The sequence below is a fragment of the Besnoitia besnoiti genome, chromosome III (genome assembly GCF_002563875.1).
Source record: "Besnoitia besnoiti strain Bb-Ger1 chromosome III, whole genome shotgun sequence".
Classification (NCBI taxonomy): domain Eukaryota; phylum Apicomplexa; class Conoidasida; order Eucoccidiorida; family Sarcocystidae; genus Besnoitia; species Besnoitia besnoiti.
The window spans coordinates 5,173,977-5,193,184 of record NC_042358.1 but is presented as its reverse complement, the minus strand read 5'-3'; the positions used below and the strand labels follow the sequence as shown (position 1 = coordinate 5,193,184).

General features: G+C 53.4%; 2 protein-coding genes across 2 annotated transcripts; both read right to left on the bottom strand.

Annotated features, from left to right (window-relative positions):
• Positions 1-1,056: 1,056 nt before the first annotated feature.
• On the bottom strand, positions 1,057-11,719 carry BESB_050350 (uncharacterized protein; the record flags this gene model as incomplete). The annotated part of the gene is made up of 16 exons (XM_029363486.1): positions 1,057-2,298; positions 2,713-2,858; positions 3,393-3,534; positions 3,843-3,965; positions 4,475-4,543; positions 4,964-5,032; positions 5,406-5,516; positions 5,944-6,093; positions 6,589-6,813; positions 6,985-7,027; positions 7,485-7,537; positions 9,190-9,277; positions 9,623-9,783; positions 10,639-10,705; positions 10,856-11,172; positions 11,603-11,719. The coding sequence occupies 16 exons, from the start codon at positions 11,717-11,719 to the stop codon at positions 1,057-1,059; spliced, it is 3,123 nt and encodes a 1,040-aa protein (XP_029220852.1).
• A 2,219-nt stretch (positions 11,720-13,938) lies between these two features.
• On the bottom strand, positions 13,939-17,370 carry BESB_050340 (uncharacterized protein; the record flags this gene model as incomplete). The annotated part of the gene is made up of 7 exons (XM_029363485.1): positions 13,939-14,025; positions 14,365-14,459; positions 15,016-15,066; positions 15,216-15,349; positions 15,755-15,851; positions 16,265-16,600; positions 17,367-17,370. The coding sequence occupies 7 exons, from the start codon at positions 17,368-17,370 to the stop codon at positions 13,939-13,941; spliced, it is 804 nt and encodes a 267-aa protein (XP_029220851.1).
• Positions 17,371-19,208: the final 1,838 nt, after the last annotated feature.

The window sequence follows — 19,208 nt, the reverse complement described above, 5'->3', positions numbered from 1 at the left end:
AGTTTGTGAGCTTATGTGCAATGCATATATATATATATATATATATATATCAGAACATCCACGTCTTGCTCACGCAGGACGTGGATGTTTTGATATTTCGGCTTCAGCATTCACGTGGCGCGGCGTCTACGTCGGCCCATGCATCTGCGCGTATGTGTACGCATGCCGCCGTCCCTCACGCATTTCGTTTTGGCGCTGCGCGTGTAGGCGGGTGTGCAGCGCCTCTCGGCTCTCTCGGAGTGAATTTCGCTACTGCATTTTCTCCGCAAACGCGGTTCAAGCATTTTTCGAAAAGGAGAAGGCGATTTGTCGCGCTTTCAACAGTGCAAGAATAGATCCTGCCTGTAGCTACGCAGCCTGCGCTTACTCACGCGCCTCACTATAGAGCCATATGTACTAATGTATATCAATATATGCTAATAGATTAATATGTATGATAGTATTATAATATGTATCCATGTACCGATATATATGCATGTTTACGTTGTGCACGTTCGCGGAGTCCCACGAGAAAGCACAGAGAGAGCGGCTTCGAACGCTGTTCCCTCGAGAGCGGGTGGTGCTGGACTACATTGGCGACTATTTTTTTAGTTTTAGTCTTCTCGCGAGGCGTCGCTGGAGTGTGTCGCAAAGCCCCAGCGAGGAGAGGGAAGCAGGGGTTCAGCGGCATGAGGCGAGAAAATGAGGACAGTGAAAACAATTCGTTTTCAGCTTCTGTGTAGCCGCGGACCGCGAGAATCGAACGCGTGCGAGTCCATCGGAGGAGGGCGGCCCAGCCGTTGATTAGAGAATATTTTTTCTTAGAATTTGCACTCGAGACGTTTGAGTGCGGTACACGAAGTAGCGTCAACTATGGCGCAGAGTTAACACAGACAATCGCGCTGCCGGTCTTTCTCTTCCTCTCTCTTTTGCTCCATACTCTCTCTCAGCAAGTCACTCTTTCCAAGGAGTATTTGGATGCCCTTTCTGGGCTAGGCCTTTACTCGACCCTCTGGCTCATGGAGCGAGTCCTTTTTTCTTCATCACACCGATGCTAGCTCTCGCCAGCACGTGCAACTAGGATGTCTGCGATTCTTTCGGGTTTTCTCTGGAGACTCGGATGCCCACTCGCGCGTTTTCTTTGTCTGAAAGTGACTGTGATCTTTTCAGCGGACTGTGGGCTCGTTGCGGGAGGCTTTCTGAACTTCCATATGTTTTCCACGCAGCTGAGAAGGCCTGTGAGGCGTGACCTAAGTGTTTTGGTCCTTCCACTGAAGGATCCCTCTTTCGTGACGCACTCCGCTTGCCTAGCGCGAGAGAGGAGATGCTCGCCGCTTCGGGTGTGTGTACGCCTCGAGGGCCAGAGAGCGATGTCGACTTCCGCCGTTCCTTCGCGGAGGAAACGGAAGCGTTCCTTTGCGCTTCGTCAGAGGAGGACATCACGGTCGTGTGAGCTCCCCGCTCTCTCGAACGCCCCAACTGCTCTACTTTTTCGGCTCCGTTCGCTGCCTTAGAGGGTCTCAGCGCGAACGCCGCGAGACTCAGCTCGTCTCCCTGGGGTGCCTCGCTGCCGCCAATGATAATGGGGAGCGGATTGCCGGTCGGGGGCAGCAAACTCGTTTGTCTCTCGCGCTTGACGGCCTTGAGCACCGCAGATGGACTGAATATAGTGACTCCGCGCGAGGCTCTCGCGCCTTCGCGGGAGTCTCGCCGCGAGAGGCGCATTCTATCGCTACCGAAAGCTCCGTGGAGGCACTCTGCCTGTCCGTCCGCCATCTTGCCTCTGAAAAAGGCCTCTCTGAGGAGGGCTGTCGGTACCGCGTGAGATTTCCCGCTGAATTGCCGCCTCGCTCTCAGCAGCGGAGACAGCGCACGTCTTTTTCCCCGGACACTTCTCCCTCGCTCGCCGTAGAGGCGCTCCACGCCCGACGCGCTGCGGCATCTCTCTGGGCTGAGCCCGCGGCGCGAGCCTCGCGCGTCGTGCGCCTCTCGCACCTCTCTGCGCAGATTTCGGTTCCGCTTTTCGAGAAGCGCGTCCTTCAGGGCGACCAGGAGGCTGCGGTTGTCGAGGATGTCCTTCAACTCGCGCGTCAGCTGCCCCTTCTCTACGAGACTCTGCTCCAGCAGCTTCTGGTGGTGCGCCAGCGCCTCCTTTGCCTCCGCAAGCGCCTCGCGCGCAGCGAGCAACTCGATTTCTTTATCCCGCAAGCGGCCTTGCAGCCAGGCCTGAGGCTTGTGCTGACAATCCACAGCCTGCCGCAGAATGAAAGCCTCGCGCTCCAGGTGCGCCAGACGCTTCTGCGTCTCTCGCAGCTCGCCCTGAGAGAGAAGAGAAGAGACATGAAGAGAGATCCAACCCAAAAAAGGAAGAGGAGGACGTGCGCTTCATGGAAACTCTTTGAACTCAATGCAACGTCGACGACGCATTCGCGGCGCTGGCTGGCTGCCGGCTGCAGACTGCCGCGCGAGCTCTCGAGCTAAGCCTCACAGGCAAAGTTGAGATCACTTTCTCTCTGTGTATCTCTCTGTGCCGTTATCTGTCTGTCTATCAAGCTCTATCGCTCTATCTATCTGTTTATGTGTCTATTTATATCTATATCTATGTATCTATATCTATCTATATCTATCCATATCTGTCTATATCTACCCATGTCTATCTATATCTAGCCCTATCTATCTGGCTGTCGCTGAATTGAAAAAGACCCCTCAGGCGCTCAGGCGTGGTCACCTCACCTGCGCCTCTCGAAGCTCCGCGTTCCTCGCGCGCAGCTTCCGCGCAAGAAGCAGACTCTCTTGGAGGCGGCGCCACGCAGGCGAGGCACGCGCGCCGGCCTCTGCGCGATTCCCCTCGCGCGCTTCTCGCTCTCCGGCGTCGCAGCCTGCGACAGAACGCAGAGATATCCAGCGATCCGAACGTGACTCCGCGCCTGCCGAGAGCGAGTCCACGCGCACGAAGACGCAGGGGCCTGTGGACTGCAAAGGCGCTCAGGACGCAGCGCGCGGCCGCTTTCAAGTGTAACGGCGCACGCGGTACCAGCCGAAGCGAGCCAAGGCGGACGAGAAGGCGACGACTGCACCAGAGCAGCCGCTCCGACGGCGGCCAATGTCTGCTTTCAAATCAAGACTCTTTCACTCCTTCCATCTCTCCCTCGACTGCGACTCTCGCCCTCTCTCTTCCTTCTGTGCGTCTCGCCCCCTCCTCGTCTGGACGGCTTCTTCAAACCTCTCGGCTCTGCTCTCTTTTCTGCTTTTCCGGTTTCTTCTCCCTCTCCCGGGTGCCCTGTCTTTGCCCGCTGTGATTCTGCCGTCTGCGTCTGGATTGGGCCTTTTAGCCGCTTTGTTCGCGTTTCTCTCTTTTTTTCGCTGGCTGCGGCCTCCGCGCGACGCCTGCAGCAACCACAGCCGCGTCTCACCGTCGGCGGTCAGGAAGTTGAGCGCCGCGTCGACTTCGCTCTCCACGCCCTCGTAGGAGGCGACTCTCTCCCGCAGCAGAGCCAGCTCTGCGTGGTCGCGGGCTGAGTCCTCCGCGCTGCGCCTCTGCAGCTCCGTCAGCTCCTGGAAGGAAGAAGAAAGGCGCTCCAAGTCACAGGGCACACAGCGTGCGTATCTTTTTGCTTGAACATAGCTTTTGTCTCCCTGTTGGGACGTTTGGATCTCTCGAGAGCCTCCGCGCGGGCGAGCGAGCTGAGCGATCGGCGGCGGCCTCATGTGCAGCCGCAGAGACTGCCGGGTTTCGCTGCATGAGAAAGGGAAGCGAGAGGCGCCGATGCGACAGAGGCGCACTCTGTTTCCTCAAACCTGAAATTCAAGCCTCCGCTGCGGTCCTGCGGGGGTATCTACCCGGCACTCTCGCGCCTGCTCACCTCTCTCAAGACGTCAAGTTTTTTCTGCATCATCTCGTTTTCGAGTGCAACTTTCGCCTTGGTGCGGCCAGTGTCCGCGCACGTGAGACTCAGGCGCTCGTTCTCAAACGCGCGCATTTTCACCTGAAAAGAGAAAGTGAAACACCAGTTGACTGACATGCCGCTGCAGCACGCAAGAGCTAGTGAGAGTCCTGTTGATGACGGCAAAGAGGCCGCAGGCGGAGGCAGCAAGAAGGCAAAGGCCGCAGCTCTACTCCGCAGGTGGCGTCGAAGAAGATCTCTTTACCCACGAGAGGCTAGAAGGAACGAGAGAGGCAAACAGGGCGCAAAGTCGTTTTTTATAGAAATCAGTTTGTGCGTCAGAGGAAATGTACTGAGTCGGAGATGAATCGTTCAAGATTTTCTTCCCGTTGAGTACGAAGAAGATCAGCTCCTTGAGTAAATCGTTTTAACTCTAGATATATTGAGATGCTGCCCTAGTCGGGGAGCTTATCTTAAGGTTTTGAGAGGCCCGCACACGCAAAAAGTGAATGCAGATGCGCCGCTTGACGGAGAAGACAACGACGCTCCAGCGCTGATTCCAGCGCGAACGTGACATAGGTGTGTGGGAAAGTTCGAATGTCGTTTCTAACTTCGGCGCTCAATTCCAAGATTTCGCCTCGTAGTTGGCATTGCACGTTCTGGTGCTCGATGAGAGCTTCCTGCAGGTGACCCACACACGAAAAATCCACAGATTCAACATCCGTATGTGTGTATGTATATCACGTTACATGTATGTGAATGTGATGTCAAATGGATATACGCTGTCGTTGCGTGTGGAGATACATACACACATACCTACATACATACATACCTACATACCTACATACATACATACCTACATACATACATACCATTACATATCATACATACATACATACATACATACATACATACATACATACATACAGCGATGAAATCTTCGTGCAGGGGGGGTGAGCATTTCTCGCGAAAGGACCCAGGGCCAACAGAGATTTTTCTGTGCGTCCTCCTTTGCCTCCTAGACAGAAGTCATCCGAGGCTCGTCCTCGCGTCTGTGGATCTTATTGTAAGGCAAGCGAAAAGAAGCCTTCCTCTCTCACCTGATACGATGCCTCTGCGGCCTCGCACCTCTGCTCGAGGTGCTCAACTCTGCGATTCGCCGCCTCCACCTGACAGGGATCGCGAGAAAAAAAGAATAAAGAACCAAATATAGGCACTTCGTCGCCGCGAGGGTCGCCCTTCATTGAATGTTTATATATATGTACATATGTATATGGGGTAAGATAGGGGCGCGCATACCATAATTTAGTTTAAAGGCAACGGAGGGTTGCGACAGAGAGCTGCACGTGCGCCCCTTTCTGTGCGACCCCCGAGGAAAAAAAGCTTGATTTGTTTTTTGAAGAGATCAAGCGAGATGAGATGTTTCTGCGCGCCTGCTGCTCCGCGCGGCTCCCTCCTCGAAAGCCTCTTCCGCCTCTGCTATCGCCCTCGCGCTCAGATGCCCTCTCCACTCTACTCACCCCCTCCCTCTGACTTTCTTACTCGGTCCTTGAGCAGCGACACCTCTTTCTCGTGGACTTCCGTCAGGCGTTCGCGGACTTCTTGCAGCTCCGGGCGCGCCTTTCCCTCAATTCTTTGAATCTCCACGTCTGCCTGACAGCGTCCGCACACGAGCTGCGTGTCCGTAGCAGTTGACCTCTCGCTGCGTGAAGGGAGCCATGTACGCGGGTGTGTGGTGCCGCAGAGATGTCGAAGATCAGAGAGCGATAAAGATTAAATATCTGGGAAAATGGTTTGCGACGCGGAGGCCTGTGGCATGGCAAGCACGATACTTTGTGTAGAAAGCTCTACACAGGAGTTTTCATACCGAAAAGTCAACCGAGCAATACAAATATATACATTTATATATATAGGTATGGAATATATATGTGGGTGTAGGCATACGTATGTTTGAAGATGTGCGTATATATACTAAATGCATATGCACTTATATTCACATGTATCTACATATGTATATGCATATGGATATACATATATATCTATACGAATAAATCCGTGTGAGCGTTCCTGAGTGGCGGACCTGCGTTTTGAGTCCTTTGTCGTTGACGTGTTTTTCTAGCTCGAGTTTCTGAACAAGAAAGCGCTTTTTGTCCTTCGCCGCCGCTAGGCGTGCAGTGAGGTCCTCCACAGCGGCTGTTTGCTTTCGCAGCTCGCTCTCGAGAGTCTCAACCTGAAGGTATTCTCGGACGTGGCAGTTTTTAGAAATCAGAGGGAATCTTTCTCTTCAAAAAACTCTCTCGAAGACCGGGTATCACCGAGCCCAGATAACTCCATACCAGTAAACCGGTTTGTAACCGTGTGCATGAAAAAGAGAGTTTGTGCAGGCCAGGCAACAACAACAAAAACAGCCAGAGGCGCAGTCACTGCGCGGCTGTGGATGTGATTACGCATCTCGAAAAGACTCGAAGCGCACGCGTAGCCTAGGCATCCAAAGCAATATATACACATATATATGGCACTATGCATTTTCAGAATAAAAACATCGAAGGTCCTATACCCGCATGACATATTTACATATACATACATACATAGATGACTATGCATGCTTGTTTAAGATGTAACGCAGTCTAGAACTCTCTCTTTTGAGGGAGCAGGTCAATGCGTCGAGCTTCTGCGGGTTTGTTTCCATTTCTGTCTGGCTCTAGCTAGACCGTTGCAAACTCACTCTCTTTTCTAAATGTTCTTTGTCTTGTTCCAAGAGGCGTTTCTCTGTGTCGAGCGAGTCGAGTTGTTGGCTCAACGCGAGTTTTTCAGTCGAGAGGATTTTCAGCTGCTCAGCCTGCGAGGCGTTCGTCTGCTTCAGAGTGGCAGCCTCCTCCTGAAGCAAGTTCCTCTGCGCATGCACCTCATCAAACCCCCTCGCTTTTTGCGCTTGGCTCTCGAGCTGCGTCTGAACAGAAAACCAACTCACACATCCGATGCAATCGTGTGTCTGTGACAAACAATCTGAGATAGAGAGAGTAGAGCGAAGGGCTGCCACAGGAGCGAGTATGAGTGCGCCCAACTGACCAGGCATGAGAAAAAATCAAGTTTTTTTTCATTTTTCCTTTTTCTTTCTTACGTGCTGCCGCTGCAAATCCGCTTGGAGCCGCGAGAGCCGCCACCTGACGGGACGCATGCGAAGAAAAAAACGCACCAGCGTGCGTAACAAACATACACATATACAGAAGAATAAAATATGTAAGTACGAATTATATATTAATTATTTGTGTGTCCTCCTACGCTGAAACGCCACACATGTATACATATATATATATATGCAAGTATATATGTATATATGTACAAATATAGGGATATATGCGTGCATGCAAAGAGTACCTTCGCATGAAGGACATCAGACGGAACCGCACCACACCTAACTATATATATTTATTCATATATATGTATATATGTATGCACGTATGTGCCTCTGTCAAGCAAAAGTCTGACGCTTGCATTATGAGAAATCCGCGTACAGGGGGGCCCTTTGGCAGGCGGACGGTTTTCGGATCGACTGCGCGAGCGCGACAGAGGTGTCAACTGTGAGTTATTTTGTCTGCCCACAGAGGCACTCGGACTCACTTCAGTTCCTGAGTCGCCAGCTCGTTGTCTTTCTTTTCTGCCTCGAGAGACTCCTGTGATTCGAAAAAACGCACTCAGCAGAGGCGCGGGAAAGTGTGAAGTTGCCTGGGGTGGAGTTTGAAGCCTCTCGCAAGCGGCTCAAATCGAGGTGACAGCTCCGTACGAAACGCGTCGAGCGGCGGACACCTGCGGGGACTTCCACGGGCCCTCTTCCGTGGATTTCTTTTCAGTGCGTGGGTCGCCTGAAGCACGTTTGTTTTCAAGTCCAAATCCGCAGAACCAGAATAGATATTGCCGCGCACCGCCACTCCACTGAACTGCTTACTGTCGGGCTGTCTGAATCCCCATATTCATAGATAATTCTATTCAACAGGCGCGCGGATCAGCAGAGGTCTTGCGGCATTTGATTTCCGTTCCCCCCATACTGAAACGACGCAGCCTGCAACAGAACTGGCAGTCGTGGCCTGTATTTGCAGCTACTTTGTATCATTTTTTTCTTTCGGGCTTCAGTTCCACGAATAAAATACCTGAAGCTGCTGAGCGCGCGTGTGAGCGCGCTGCCTCTGCAACTGGAGATCGGCGTTTTCTTGTCTGTGGAGGCGCACCGACTTATCACAAAGAAGGGTTCAGCCGCAAGCTTCACCAGATGCGTGTCCTTCCGCGGTAGCTTCGCAAGCCCCAGCCTTGAAAACGTTCAATCCTAGGCGTGAAGAGAACACGACTACATGCCAGTCCGTCGCCCGCCGAGCGTGAACAGGCGAAAGCGTGACACGGATGGTGTGTGGAGGCGCGACAACGCTACTGCTGAAGAGTTGTATACACACAAGTAAAACAAACATATCTTTTTTCTGAAATGAATTGTGTAAATTCCTTTTTTATTGCCCTGTCAAGCAAAACAATGTGGTAATGCGTGCATATATATATATATATATATATATGCTAGCACACACGTCGGGGTTGTTTCTGATCTCTCAATGAATTCCTCACACTCTGGCGACTATGCCTTTTCTAGGCACTCTTCTCCTTCATGAATACCGCACGTAGTGCGGCACATATATATGTGTCCTACCTAGACGTATATATATGTGTATACACATTAATCAGATATACAGATGTATGTCAGCTTGTGGCCTGAACGCCTACACGTATATATACATATATATATGTATGGTGTGAGAAGGACAGCTGTGCAGCGAAAAAAGGCATAAAATGTGTTCTTATCTCTGGAGACGAACCTGAGGCTGTCTATCTCCTTATGAACTCTCTCGACGCATGCCCTGTACTCTGCCGTGTGCGCGTGAACCTGAAGAAGAAGGAATCGTGAGGACGCCCGTTCCAGTCCGTTCCGCCGTAAGTTTCTCTCCACATCCATCTCGAGAAATGAATTTATCTACAAATACGCTAGCGGTACCAGCTTGGAAAACACCATGCGCAGGCTCTCCATCTTCCCGATGTATATACATATAGATATATCTCTCTCCGTATTTGCGTGAACACGGAAAAACTTCTAGGCGGGAATCCAGCGCCTGGCATCTTCTTCCAAGTGTTTGCGGAGAGCGCAACTTGAGGTCTCTGTTTCGGCAGCAGCGCGAACAAAGTGAAAACCACATTTTCTTTTACAGAATTTGCTCGATACAAGCGGGGCTGTCCTCTCTCCTTTCACCCGTATTGAGTTGCTTCTGCAAAGTTCCACGAAGCCTCTCACTTTCATCACGACGTATTCGTGGAGAGAGAGCTTGTCCTCTCGTTGTTGCTTCAGCCTCGTATACGCTTCTTCACTAATGTGAAGATCTCTGCAGACGTGCGCCACATACGGAAACAGCAAAAAGGCACAAGAGGTTTAGTCAGTGTATCGCCAGAGTGACAGTTCAACACCGGAAACGCTTGATGTTTGACTCTGAGCAGACGAGGAAAACTATTCGATTCGTATCCGTTTAGTGGGGCATGTGAACCTCTGCATGCGGAGCTGTGGCACGCCGACACAGACAGCCCGGGGGGGGAGAACGCGTTGCCTTGAGTCGGAACGACAATCCTGGTTTTTACCGCAGGGGCTTATTCGGCATCGATGAAGATGTATACTGCGTAGTTTTTCAGCACTGTCATTAGAACTCTTTAGCTCCTATGGGCTATCCGCTGACCTGAGTTCGCGCCTCACAGAGTTGAAGAAGCTCTTGGTGGCCTCCACAGACTCTTTGTCCTCTTGATGCTTCGCGAGCTCCGCTTCGTGGCTTAGCGCTTGCTCGCGAAGTTTCGCCTCGAACCTAGCTCGTTGCAGAGAAATGAGAAGCGCCACTGTGATCTATTCATCAGCAGGGCATGCGAAGCGACAACAAATTTCTTCTTGCATATATAAGCCTGCAGAGGTGAGCGTGTGTGAATCTTTTTTTGTTTCAGTAAGTAAGCTGGTCCTGTCGTGCGCCTCGGAGCTCCCTCGCGTGTGACGTCTCTGCCAGTTTTCCTGAATGCCTCTGTAACTGTGAGGTGAGCGTTTCTTCTGTGTGTGAGGACGAAGATTCGAGCTCAGGTCTGCTGTCGGAAGAACGTGTCCCTTCCCTGCGCAATTCTACAGGTGCAAACACTGCAGGTAATCTGAGAGGCGTCCTTCAGAAGCATTCCTGGTGACCGACCTGGGGCAGCTCAGCCTGACGCGTTCGTAGAGAGAAAACTGGCTGAAGCAGTGGATGCAACTTGCCTGCGACTGTCAGCGGCTCTCTCCAGCCTCAGCGCGGTATTCTCATTTTCGAGGTCAAAGATTCGCTTCTGTGAGCAGCATTCAAACACTCGCTCGCTGCGTACCTCTGCTCGACGCATTCGCCTTTCGACCCGGTAGTGGAAGACTTTTGCAAATATCTATGGAAAACTCCATGCGCATGGACGCATTTGTGCTTGCATCACCGAAGCGACGACGTTGCTGTGCGAAAGCTACAGCACTTGCGAAGCTCCAATGCTGCGTGCCTGTGTTTACGTTTCGTTCGTGCGTATGTAGTTGGAGTTGCTTCTCCACAAGCCGACGATTCCAGGTTCACAGAGAAAGACAGGTGCTAAAGCGTGCCATGGGAGCCTGCCGCCAACTAGTGACCAGTATGCGTTTAACGAGGCAAGTACAAGCAGACTGTCTTTCTCCAGGATCTAAAGAAAGTGCGGAGGGTCTTACGGTGAGGTGAGGGAGAACCTCGAGGCTGCCTCCGAAGCTCGCAAGCGCAGCCTGCCGCGTGAAAGCCCTGAATGGCAAACACGTTCGAGCACCATCCAAGGGCGTTTCATTCTCTCTGAATCTACTTCTTGTGAGATGTGTGTGGATGCAGGTGTCAGGGCGCGCGCATGGACGAGGCCCCGCGAAATATCGGCGGATTTCAGTTTTTCGAACTTACGGCGCGGTGCACCACGACAACGAAGCCTCGCCATCGGTGACTGCAGTTGCGGCTGTGGACGCATGCGAGGCTTGGTGAACAAAGACCGGCTTTGATGCGGAAGAAAGTCCCATTCCCGTTGTTGAGGCAGAGGCTGGGAAAGGCACGAGAGTAGTGCTCTCTCTCAAAACAGCGCTAATTTGCTCCTCGAGGTCTTTGCCGATGTCGGGCGACTGATCGCTCTCAGCGCCCAGAGAGAAAACATCCTCGAGAGTCTTCGCCCCAGCGGCTCCATGGCGGCTCTCTGACCTTTCGTCGCCCTTTAGAAGACACAACGCCTTAAACAGAAAACGTCAAAATGGTACAGTGTCTGCTGCGATGAGCTTGACAATGCCTAGGTGGGACGCCCCTTCACGCGGCTGGAACAGGCGGCGAAGGCAGTAAACACGGATCTGAGCCTAGGGCAGTCTGTTGGATTAGCGACCTCTGCTCTGTATCTCTGTTTTTGCGTTTTGGCAGTCAGCTCCTGTTTATAAGGAGGAGTCGGTGCAGACTCCGCGCAGTTGCTCCCGAGCTGCTGGGTGTATCGCGCTGACGCGCAGCAGCTGCTTTGACGCGCTGCTACCCGGATGCTGAGTCACAGTGTGATCGAGCACTCCCTCGCAGTCTAAATGAAAAGGTAAGTTCAAAACATCTGTCGCGCGAAAGCCACCCATGAGAGGAAAGACCCGACGTACGGTGGGAGGCGAGTGCACGCTGTGCGCGTACCTCGCACAAGTCCTGGTCAGATCTCGAATGAGACGAATGCGTGCCGCTCGGATCCTCCGCAGCAGCAGATGAGCGTTCAGGGCTGAGGCCGAGAGCGCGGGAGTGTAGCGTTGCCATTGTCTGGCATTAGTTTGCTGCGGAGGCTACCAGCGTTTGAAGGGCGCGGCGAAGACATTTGCTGACACGCACACCGGCACAAGTGTGGATAGAGGCTAGTTTTGCCTTCATCCCTGCTCACAGCCCTCCCTAAGACACCCGCGCGCATTCGCTTGTTTTGCTTGCCCTCTTGAAACTTTGCATATTCTAGCTGAGTCTGGAAATCCAGGCAGAGTTTCTCTGCAGTGTCGGGAGTACTAAAAACGGGGACGTCCAAGCAGATGGTGTAGATAGAGACAAACTATATGTAGAAAGGCTTGCTAAGTCGAGAATAAACACCGGCGACCGACATGTGTGCAAGCCGATCACCTGCGTTAGCAAACCCGACTCGACTTTTTTCAACAAATCTGCAAACTGGGAGCATGCACCCCTAGAATAGGATCAGTTCAGCAACAGTCTGCTAACCCGGGATTACGAGCAGCTCAAACCATTGGAGGAGGACAAGACTTTCTTACGCAGTAGAATTTCCACGCTTTATTTACATTTTGCGTGCCCCCCACGGCGCCAAGCCCTGCGCATGTGCTGATGCTACGGGGCACGCGCATCAGAAGGGCAGGCAAATTGGCCTACTCTGGCAAAACAAAAAAGCAGAAAGGCCGAACCGAGCAGGCAGCGTTGCAGAAAGTCGAAAAGAGCTCTTACCACACAGAAACCTTCGAACTGTCGACGCCCCGACAAGAGCACTCGGTCCCCTGCCAGACTCGTTCAGCATGCGGGCAGGCAGCAGCACAGCGATTCAGTTCAGAACACGTGTGAAATATCCATATTTATGCCTCAGCCACAAACGCCGTCTTCTAGGCCACGCGCGTGCAGTCGGACGGAAGATGTTTGCAATCCTGAAGTCAACCTACCTGGTGATTCACCGTTTCCTGCATCCGTCGTCTAGAGAAGCGCTATGATCTGCTGAGACACGTAAGGACGCTGTTGTCACGGTGCATTAGCCGCGAGTAAACACAGTTCTAGTGGGCTGAAACCGCTCCATACTCATCCGAGAACAACGTGCATGACGTTTAGTGCGACAGCAGCAGACCCCGCCCTGGTTCGACGCGCACGGCAGTGCCTGCGGAGACTCTCAAGACAAAAAAGCGTGTGGCGGGCGGACGGAGGCGAGCCGTTATTTTCCATCACCACGACTCTGGTCACATGGATTTCATTATAGGCAGTGTTCAAATGCTGTTGAGATCTCTACAAGCCAATGGCAAGAGATCGACGTACCACTGTCCCCATGTGCGGTGCGCCCGCGCATGCAACTGTTAAGCCACAGGAACCGCAGCAAACACTTCTGTTTCCTGAATTGAACTTAGCACGTGCTAGAGCCCACGAAGCCGCAGAAACGCGGGCCGTAGCACCCTATGCCATTTCATATCTCTGCATGCAGCGACGGCCATCTGAGGCCTTTCTTGCAAGAGTGGATAACACCGTGGTACGCGTTCGAATCGCTACTGCGGTGGATGTCTATCTAGCAAAAGCCTCGCACACTCAGTTTCAGAGAATACTGACAGCAGATCTCTCTTCATTTAGAAGACTGGCCATACGATCTACGGAGTTCTGCCTATCGCTGTGAAACTTGTGGTTCTACTCTCCTGTTTAGTTCCTCTAGCAGACACGAGCTCGCGCGCTACACCCGGCGAACTCGGTGCGTTAGACACACATTGATTGCAGCTGGACTGCGAACCGTCATCTTTAAGGGTTTAGGGTCAGAAACCAGACGCGAAAACCGCAAATTTCGGGACCCTCCTTTTCATGGTATCCTCCACTCGACTCCGATCTGCCCTACTGGACCGGGGCCGAGGAATGGACGCGCGAAGTTCGTGAACCGTCTTTCGGCGCACACGGAAACATCCCTTTATACACGGATCAAGACCGAAGCCTCTCTCACTGGAGGCAGCAGGAACCACGTGGAGTCTGTGTGGTCGCGCAGCAAGTGGAAACGCAGGTGGATCACGCGGGTCGAGACATTGAGAAGAGGAAGCCGGCGCGAGAGCGTCTGGGTGTGAAAGCGCGGGCGATTAGTTTCTTTACATCGATTGTGCATCTTCCTCAGCCCTCAAACTGCACATGGACTGCGATACAGGACTCAGTAATCGACACAGAAAAGCGCACGAACCAACGAATAGCTGAGTCGCCTTTCGCTTCTGATTTCGCGCCAAATCTTCGATCTAAGGCTCTGCTTGAAGGACTCATCGAGACGCAGGGTTGAAAAGAGTCTGCTGAATCTGGTTGGCGCCCAGCTGCTCGCCGATTCGCACTCGGTCGGTGCTTTCCTCCTGAGGGGGAAACGCAGTTCGCCGCAAAAGACCAAGCGTGCACCAAACATATCGGAACTGCGAGGCCAGACACGCCAAAACAGTCGCAAAACGCAGAAAGAGGCGCGCACAAATACCGATCAAGACGCACGAGAGAGAAGTGTGTAAGCGCAACACCAACCGGCACGGAAAACTGAGTCTGGAGCAACAGAAACCGAATGAAGAGCGATAAAAGAACCGCACGCGAAACAAGGAGCACAGTGACGCACATACACACACGCACATGCCAGACACACGGAAGAGGCAATGAAGACTCGTACTGGCGAGTGAGTCTTCGAAGGAATCCAGCGCATGCCTCACCGACTCAGAAACATCAATTCCGCGGCGTTGCAGCTGCTGTCGAAGACCAAAGTGCACCATCACGCACATGATGCCCATGAGAATCATATATCCGCCTGAAGGAAAAATCGCAAACACGCAGACCGGCACGCCTCACGCCAACGAGCTTCAATCTCCGTCAGCTGTGCCTTTCGGCTCCCATCCGGCATCTCTAAAACCACGAACATGAAAATTTGTCTTTGAAAAGCACGCTACACTCCGCGCGAACGCGCGAGGCGCGTTTGGGGGTTCAGGGTTCCCATGCTGCCCAGAATAATTTCAAGAAAGGCGAGACACATGCACTGACAAGAAGACCTGGCGTGCCGAGGCGCGTCGCGCAGCGAGAGAGCTAGCAACTTGTCTCTATGTCTGCTGCGCCTTCGAAAGCAGAAGGCGAGGACTGCGCGCTGAGAGACGAAACACAAAACAACGCAATGGACTGGCGATCGGCCGTCTCCGCCTCCGGAACCCCACGACGACGCTGACACGCGAGTTTCGGGCGCTCTTCAGAACGACAGAGAACGAAAGGCGCTCTTTCCCACGGAGTCACTCCGCGACAGAGAAACGCCAACGGAGTGAAAGGGGCCGCGGAGCCGCGCACGCCCTCCAGGCAGAGTTTGAAAGGAGACTCACCGACAAAGAGCAGCAGGAAGTTCGACGTCCAGAGCGAAAGCGAAATGGTGCCTGCGAGAGAAAGGCAAACCAGAGAAAGAAAAGATGGAGAGAACGCAGGAGCAGCATGCAGAGGCTTTGACGGGAGGGAGGGGTGACGCGGGTGTTTTGTGCACTGAGGCGTGACAGGCGAGACTTCCCGCTCGTGAGCTGGGACTTACCGATGAGAATGTAGAAAAGTCCCTTGCCGAGCGGCACGGTGAGGAAGCGGAACCAGTTCGCAAAGAACGGCTTCAGACGCTCCAGGTGCTCCAAGTCCTTCGCCTCCACGACGCAGATCGCGACGCCAAACATCCTGAGGAAGAGCGAAAGAAGAGAGGCCAAATGCGCGAGCGCACAAAACGGGAATACACCTGACAGATGAAGGGCGAGAGACACCCAGGAGTCAAGAGACGAAGAAGAAAGACAAACCAAGGGAAGAAGTGAAGACGGAGAACGGATGCAGAAAAGGCGAAAGCACGACGCGCAGAGAACAGGACAGGAGACACAGAAGGGCGACAGGAACGAATCGCCAGCTGACGGGCAACGCGGAGAGACACCATAGCGGACGATGTTTTCACGTGAAGAGGCTTTCCAAAGTGAAAAGACCTTGCGGACAGAAACCGCCTGCAGACCCGCGGGCACCTCGACCCTCACACATGAATAGATATCGAGGCATCTGCAGGCGAGGTGGAAAGCGTGGCTTCCAGTTTTCGCTTACATGAGGAAGAACTGGAGGATGTATGACGCCGGGTTTCCGACGGCTGAGACGATGTTCACGATCTGGAGCGCGGAGACGCCAATAAGCGCGATTCCACCTGCGAGGAAACTCACGCGAAGAAAAGTGTCGCTCTCCGATCCCCTAACGGCCCGGCTCTAGTATAGGAAATCGTAAAAGAAGTGTGTTCACTGCCTGCTTTGTCACTAGCGACGAAGAGAGAGATCAGGGCGTGCCAGCGAGAACTCGCCAACGAGGTGCCCTCCGGAGGCCGCCCCGGTTCGCTAGTACGGAGTTATCTGGGTGCGACAATTCCATCGAGCCAAGAGCCGTATATGTAGGAGATTACGCGAATTCACTCGTATGGCAGATCGCTCCAAACTCCGTAACGTGGTGATCATCGCAATGGCTGGCGACAGAATCCGCACACACTGCTCCTTGCGCAGTTCAAATCTGTGTGTTAAAGTGCCTCCCGATGCGGCCGTTAGTTTGGCACCTTTCTTCTCCGCTCACCGAGGAAGCAGAGCGCGCGGAGCGGCTTGGGGCCTTCGCCGATGATGTTGGCGCGCTCGAGGATTTTGCCGCCGCCCTCGAGAAGCGCGGTACCCACGGTCGATCCGAGGCGCATGGTGCCTTCGAGGGCGGCGCGAGTCAGCCGCGCGCCGCTCTCCTCGGCGTCGAATCGCCCCTCCGAGGCGTCTGGCGCGCCGTGATGCAGCGCCTGCACGAAGCGCGGCGACTGCGGGAAGAAAACCCCCGCCGCGAAGTCTCCCAGCCCGCCCGCAGCAGGCGCTCCGCGACGCGCCTCCTGTTCGTAGTACGCCGAGTATGCCGAAGACGTATGCGGATCTGAAAAAGACCGTAAACAGCGCAAACAGTGATGCAGAGCAAGTGCAGGGGGGGGGGGGGGCAGAAAGAAAGCCGGGTTACAAATACAGAGACAGAGAAGGAAAGAGACACACAGAACGGGAGACAGACAGCAGCGTCAAAAGAAAAGAGAAAGAAGAGACAGATAGAGAAAGGGAGACATATGCAGAGAGAAACGGACGGACAAAGAGAGAGAGAGAGCGGAATCGGGGTAGAAGGAGAGCGAGAACGACTCGCGGTTGAGCGAGAGACACGACACACGGCGCCGTACGAACAGAGGAAGGACGCGGAGGCATATGCGGGAGAGGGGAGTAGAGAAAGAGGCTCGCAGGCAGAGCCTGAGTCGCACCGAAAGGAGAGTAGGTGAGAAGCTGGAAAGTCACGCAGGGAAACGTTTCATATCAGAGCCTTGCGGATCAAAGAAAAAAGAGGAGCGGCAGATCGCGAGAAAGGTGTCGGTACACTCGAGACGGAAGTGAAACTGCGCCAGTCGAAGCAGAAAATGAGACCGAGGGACAGAGAGTGAATGAAAAAGCGGCTTTAGAAATGGAGTGGATGCTGCAGAGAAAAATTACATTGAACAATAGGGAACTAATCGACCGCAGCAAACAAGAGGAATTTCCAAAAACCGACTTCATATGCACACCACAGATGACAGAGGAAGAGGAGCGAGGACGACAAGCTTTCATCAAAAGAGAGACACATCAAACACGAATCCACACAGAGACAAGTGCAGGCGCCCACTCACCCATTTCTGTTCTCTCGACGACCAACCGAGGCCAGCTTCAGTCTTTTCGATGACAAGCACTGTTGGAGGGCGGGAACGAAGTGCGGAGTATGGAACGAAGGGGGCCGCCGGCGGAGCTTGGAAGTTTCCCTTTTAAGACGGCCGCGCCGCACCTCAGAACTCAGGCCGAAGAAGCGACAAGAGTGTAGATGGTAGACTGCAGTCAAGCTGAGAGGCTCGAGCTAAAGACATTCTTTCTTTCTAGAGAGACTGGGAAGTTTTGCCCTGCTGAGGTGAGGGAGGGGACGCGCTCGGGAGGAGAGGGAGGGCAGCCTACCGAAGACGCAACAAACTACGAAGACGAAGCAACGGCCGAGCTGGAGATGGAAAAAAGGAGACTGGCGACGAAGAGAAGACGAAAACGGTCGTGCTTGACTTCTGCTGGAGGAGGAAACGCGCAAGAGGTGCAGGCGGGATGCTTTTCGACCCCGCGTGAAGGCCGCGAAGTCCTGCAAAGAAGACAGAGATGAGGCGGAAAAACGCGTTGTCCTTCTCCTAGCGGGCGAGCGAGGAGCTCTTGAAGAAAGAGAAGGCCCGGAAGACACAAAACGTGCGCGTGGCGAGAAGAGCGGTGCACCGCGAATCATGCATGTGCGTGGATTCATCTCCACCGCTTCACGCCGCCACGGACCGGAGACCCCAGTATCTCTCTCCGCTAGAAACTCATTCGAGGAAATACACGGGGAAAATCCACGCGATGAGGACATGGGGAAACAAGGCAGGGCGCTTGCAACAGAAAGGCAGACGACTCGAGCGGAATAATCCGGCGAAAGGAGAAAAAAGGGCCTCCGTAGGCGGTGAGTCCATACACGAAAGAGAGGCCGCGAACCGTATGTAGGACTTGGAAAAGACGGAATCGGCGCGCCTCTTCTCTTTAGCAAGCACAGCTCTGACAGAAGAGACCGCAGCTGGTGGAAGAAGATACCCCGAGGAGAAAGAAGCCCACAGAAGACAGAGCCCGAAGACGAGACAGCTTACTCCGTCTATCGGGGAAGAAGACGGCGGGAACTCACTTGTCTTTTCTTGGCGGTGCTGCACGCACCTTGCGATTCGGACGAACATGAAAAAACGCGAAAAATCGAATAATAAAGATGAAAACGACCCGCACAAAAAGGAAACATGGCCGCTGGCTGAGAAAAAGATCCAACCAAGCCTTGCCATATCTTCTCCCGCGGCGAGGACTTCCCACCTTGATCTCCCAGCGAGCTGAATCGCTTGCGCATGCGCAAATCACAAACACCGGGAGCGCGGATGCAGTGGAGTTTAACGCATGAGACCCGCACCGCCGCGCGATTGTCGTCTTCCAAGTTCACTTCACTTTTACAGGACACCTATCCATAAGAACGCGGAGAAAAAGTCACAGATAGATGACAACGCAGGTGCGCAGACAGCCGGCAGGAACGGAACTCTCCACAGACGGACCTGTCAAGCAGCGTGCTAGACAAATGCACCGGCTCCTCTCTCGTCCCTTTCGAAAAAAACTCGCAATATTGTACTTTTAACGCTGTATGCACACCTTGAAGCTATATATCAATGCTGCGTTAGGTGCTGGCTCGCCACGCAATTTATATATATATATATGTGTCTATACATGCGTAGATGTGTTCGTCGAGCAGGTACTCGAGACAGGCGCTACGGAAGTTCACAGCGCATCGCCCCGCAATTTAGCGGCATTCGGCCGCGAGGCGAAAAACAGAAACAAGTTATTCAGGAGCACAGTTGAGAGCGATCGCGAGATTCCTGAAATCTTCTCCAGCAACTGGGGAGTCTCAGCCGTTCCCGACACGGGGTCGGGAGGTTGGG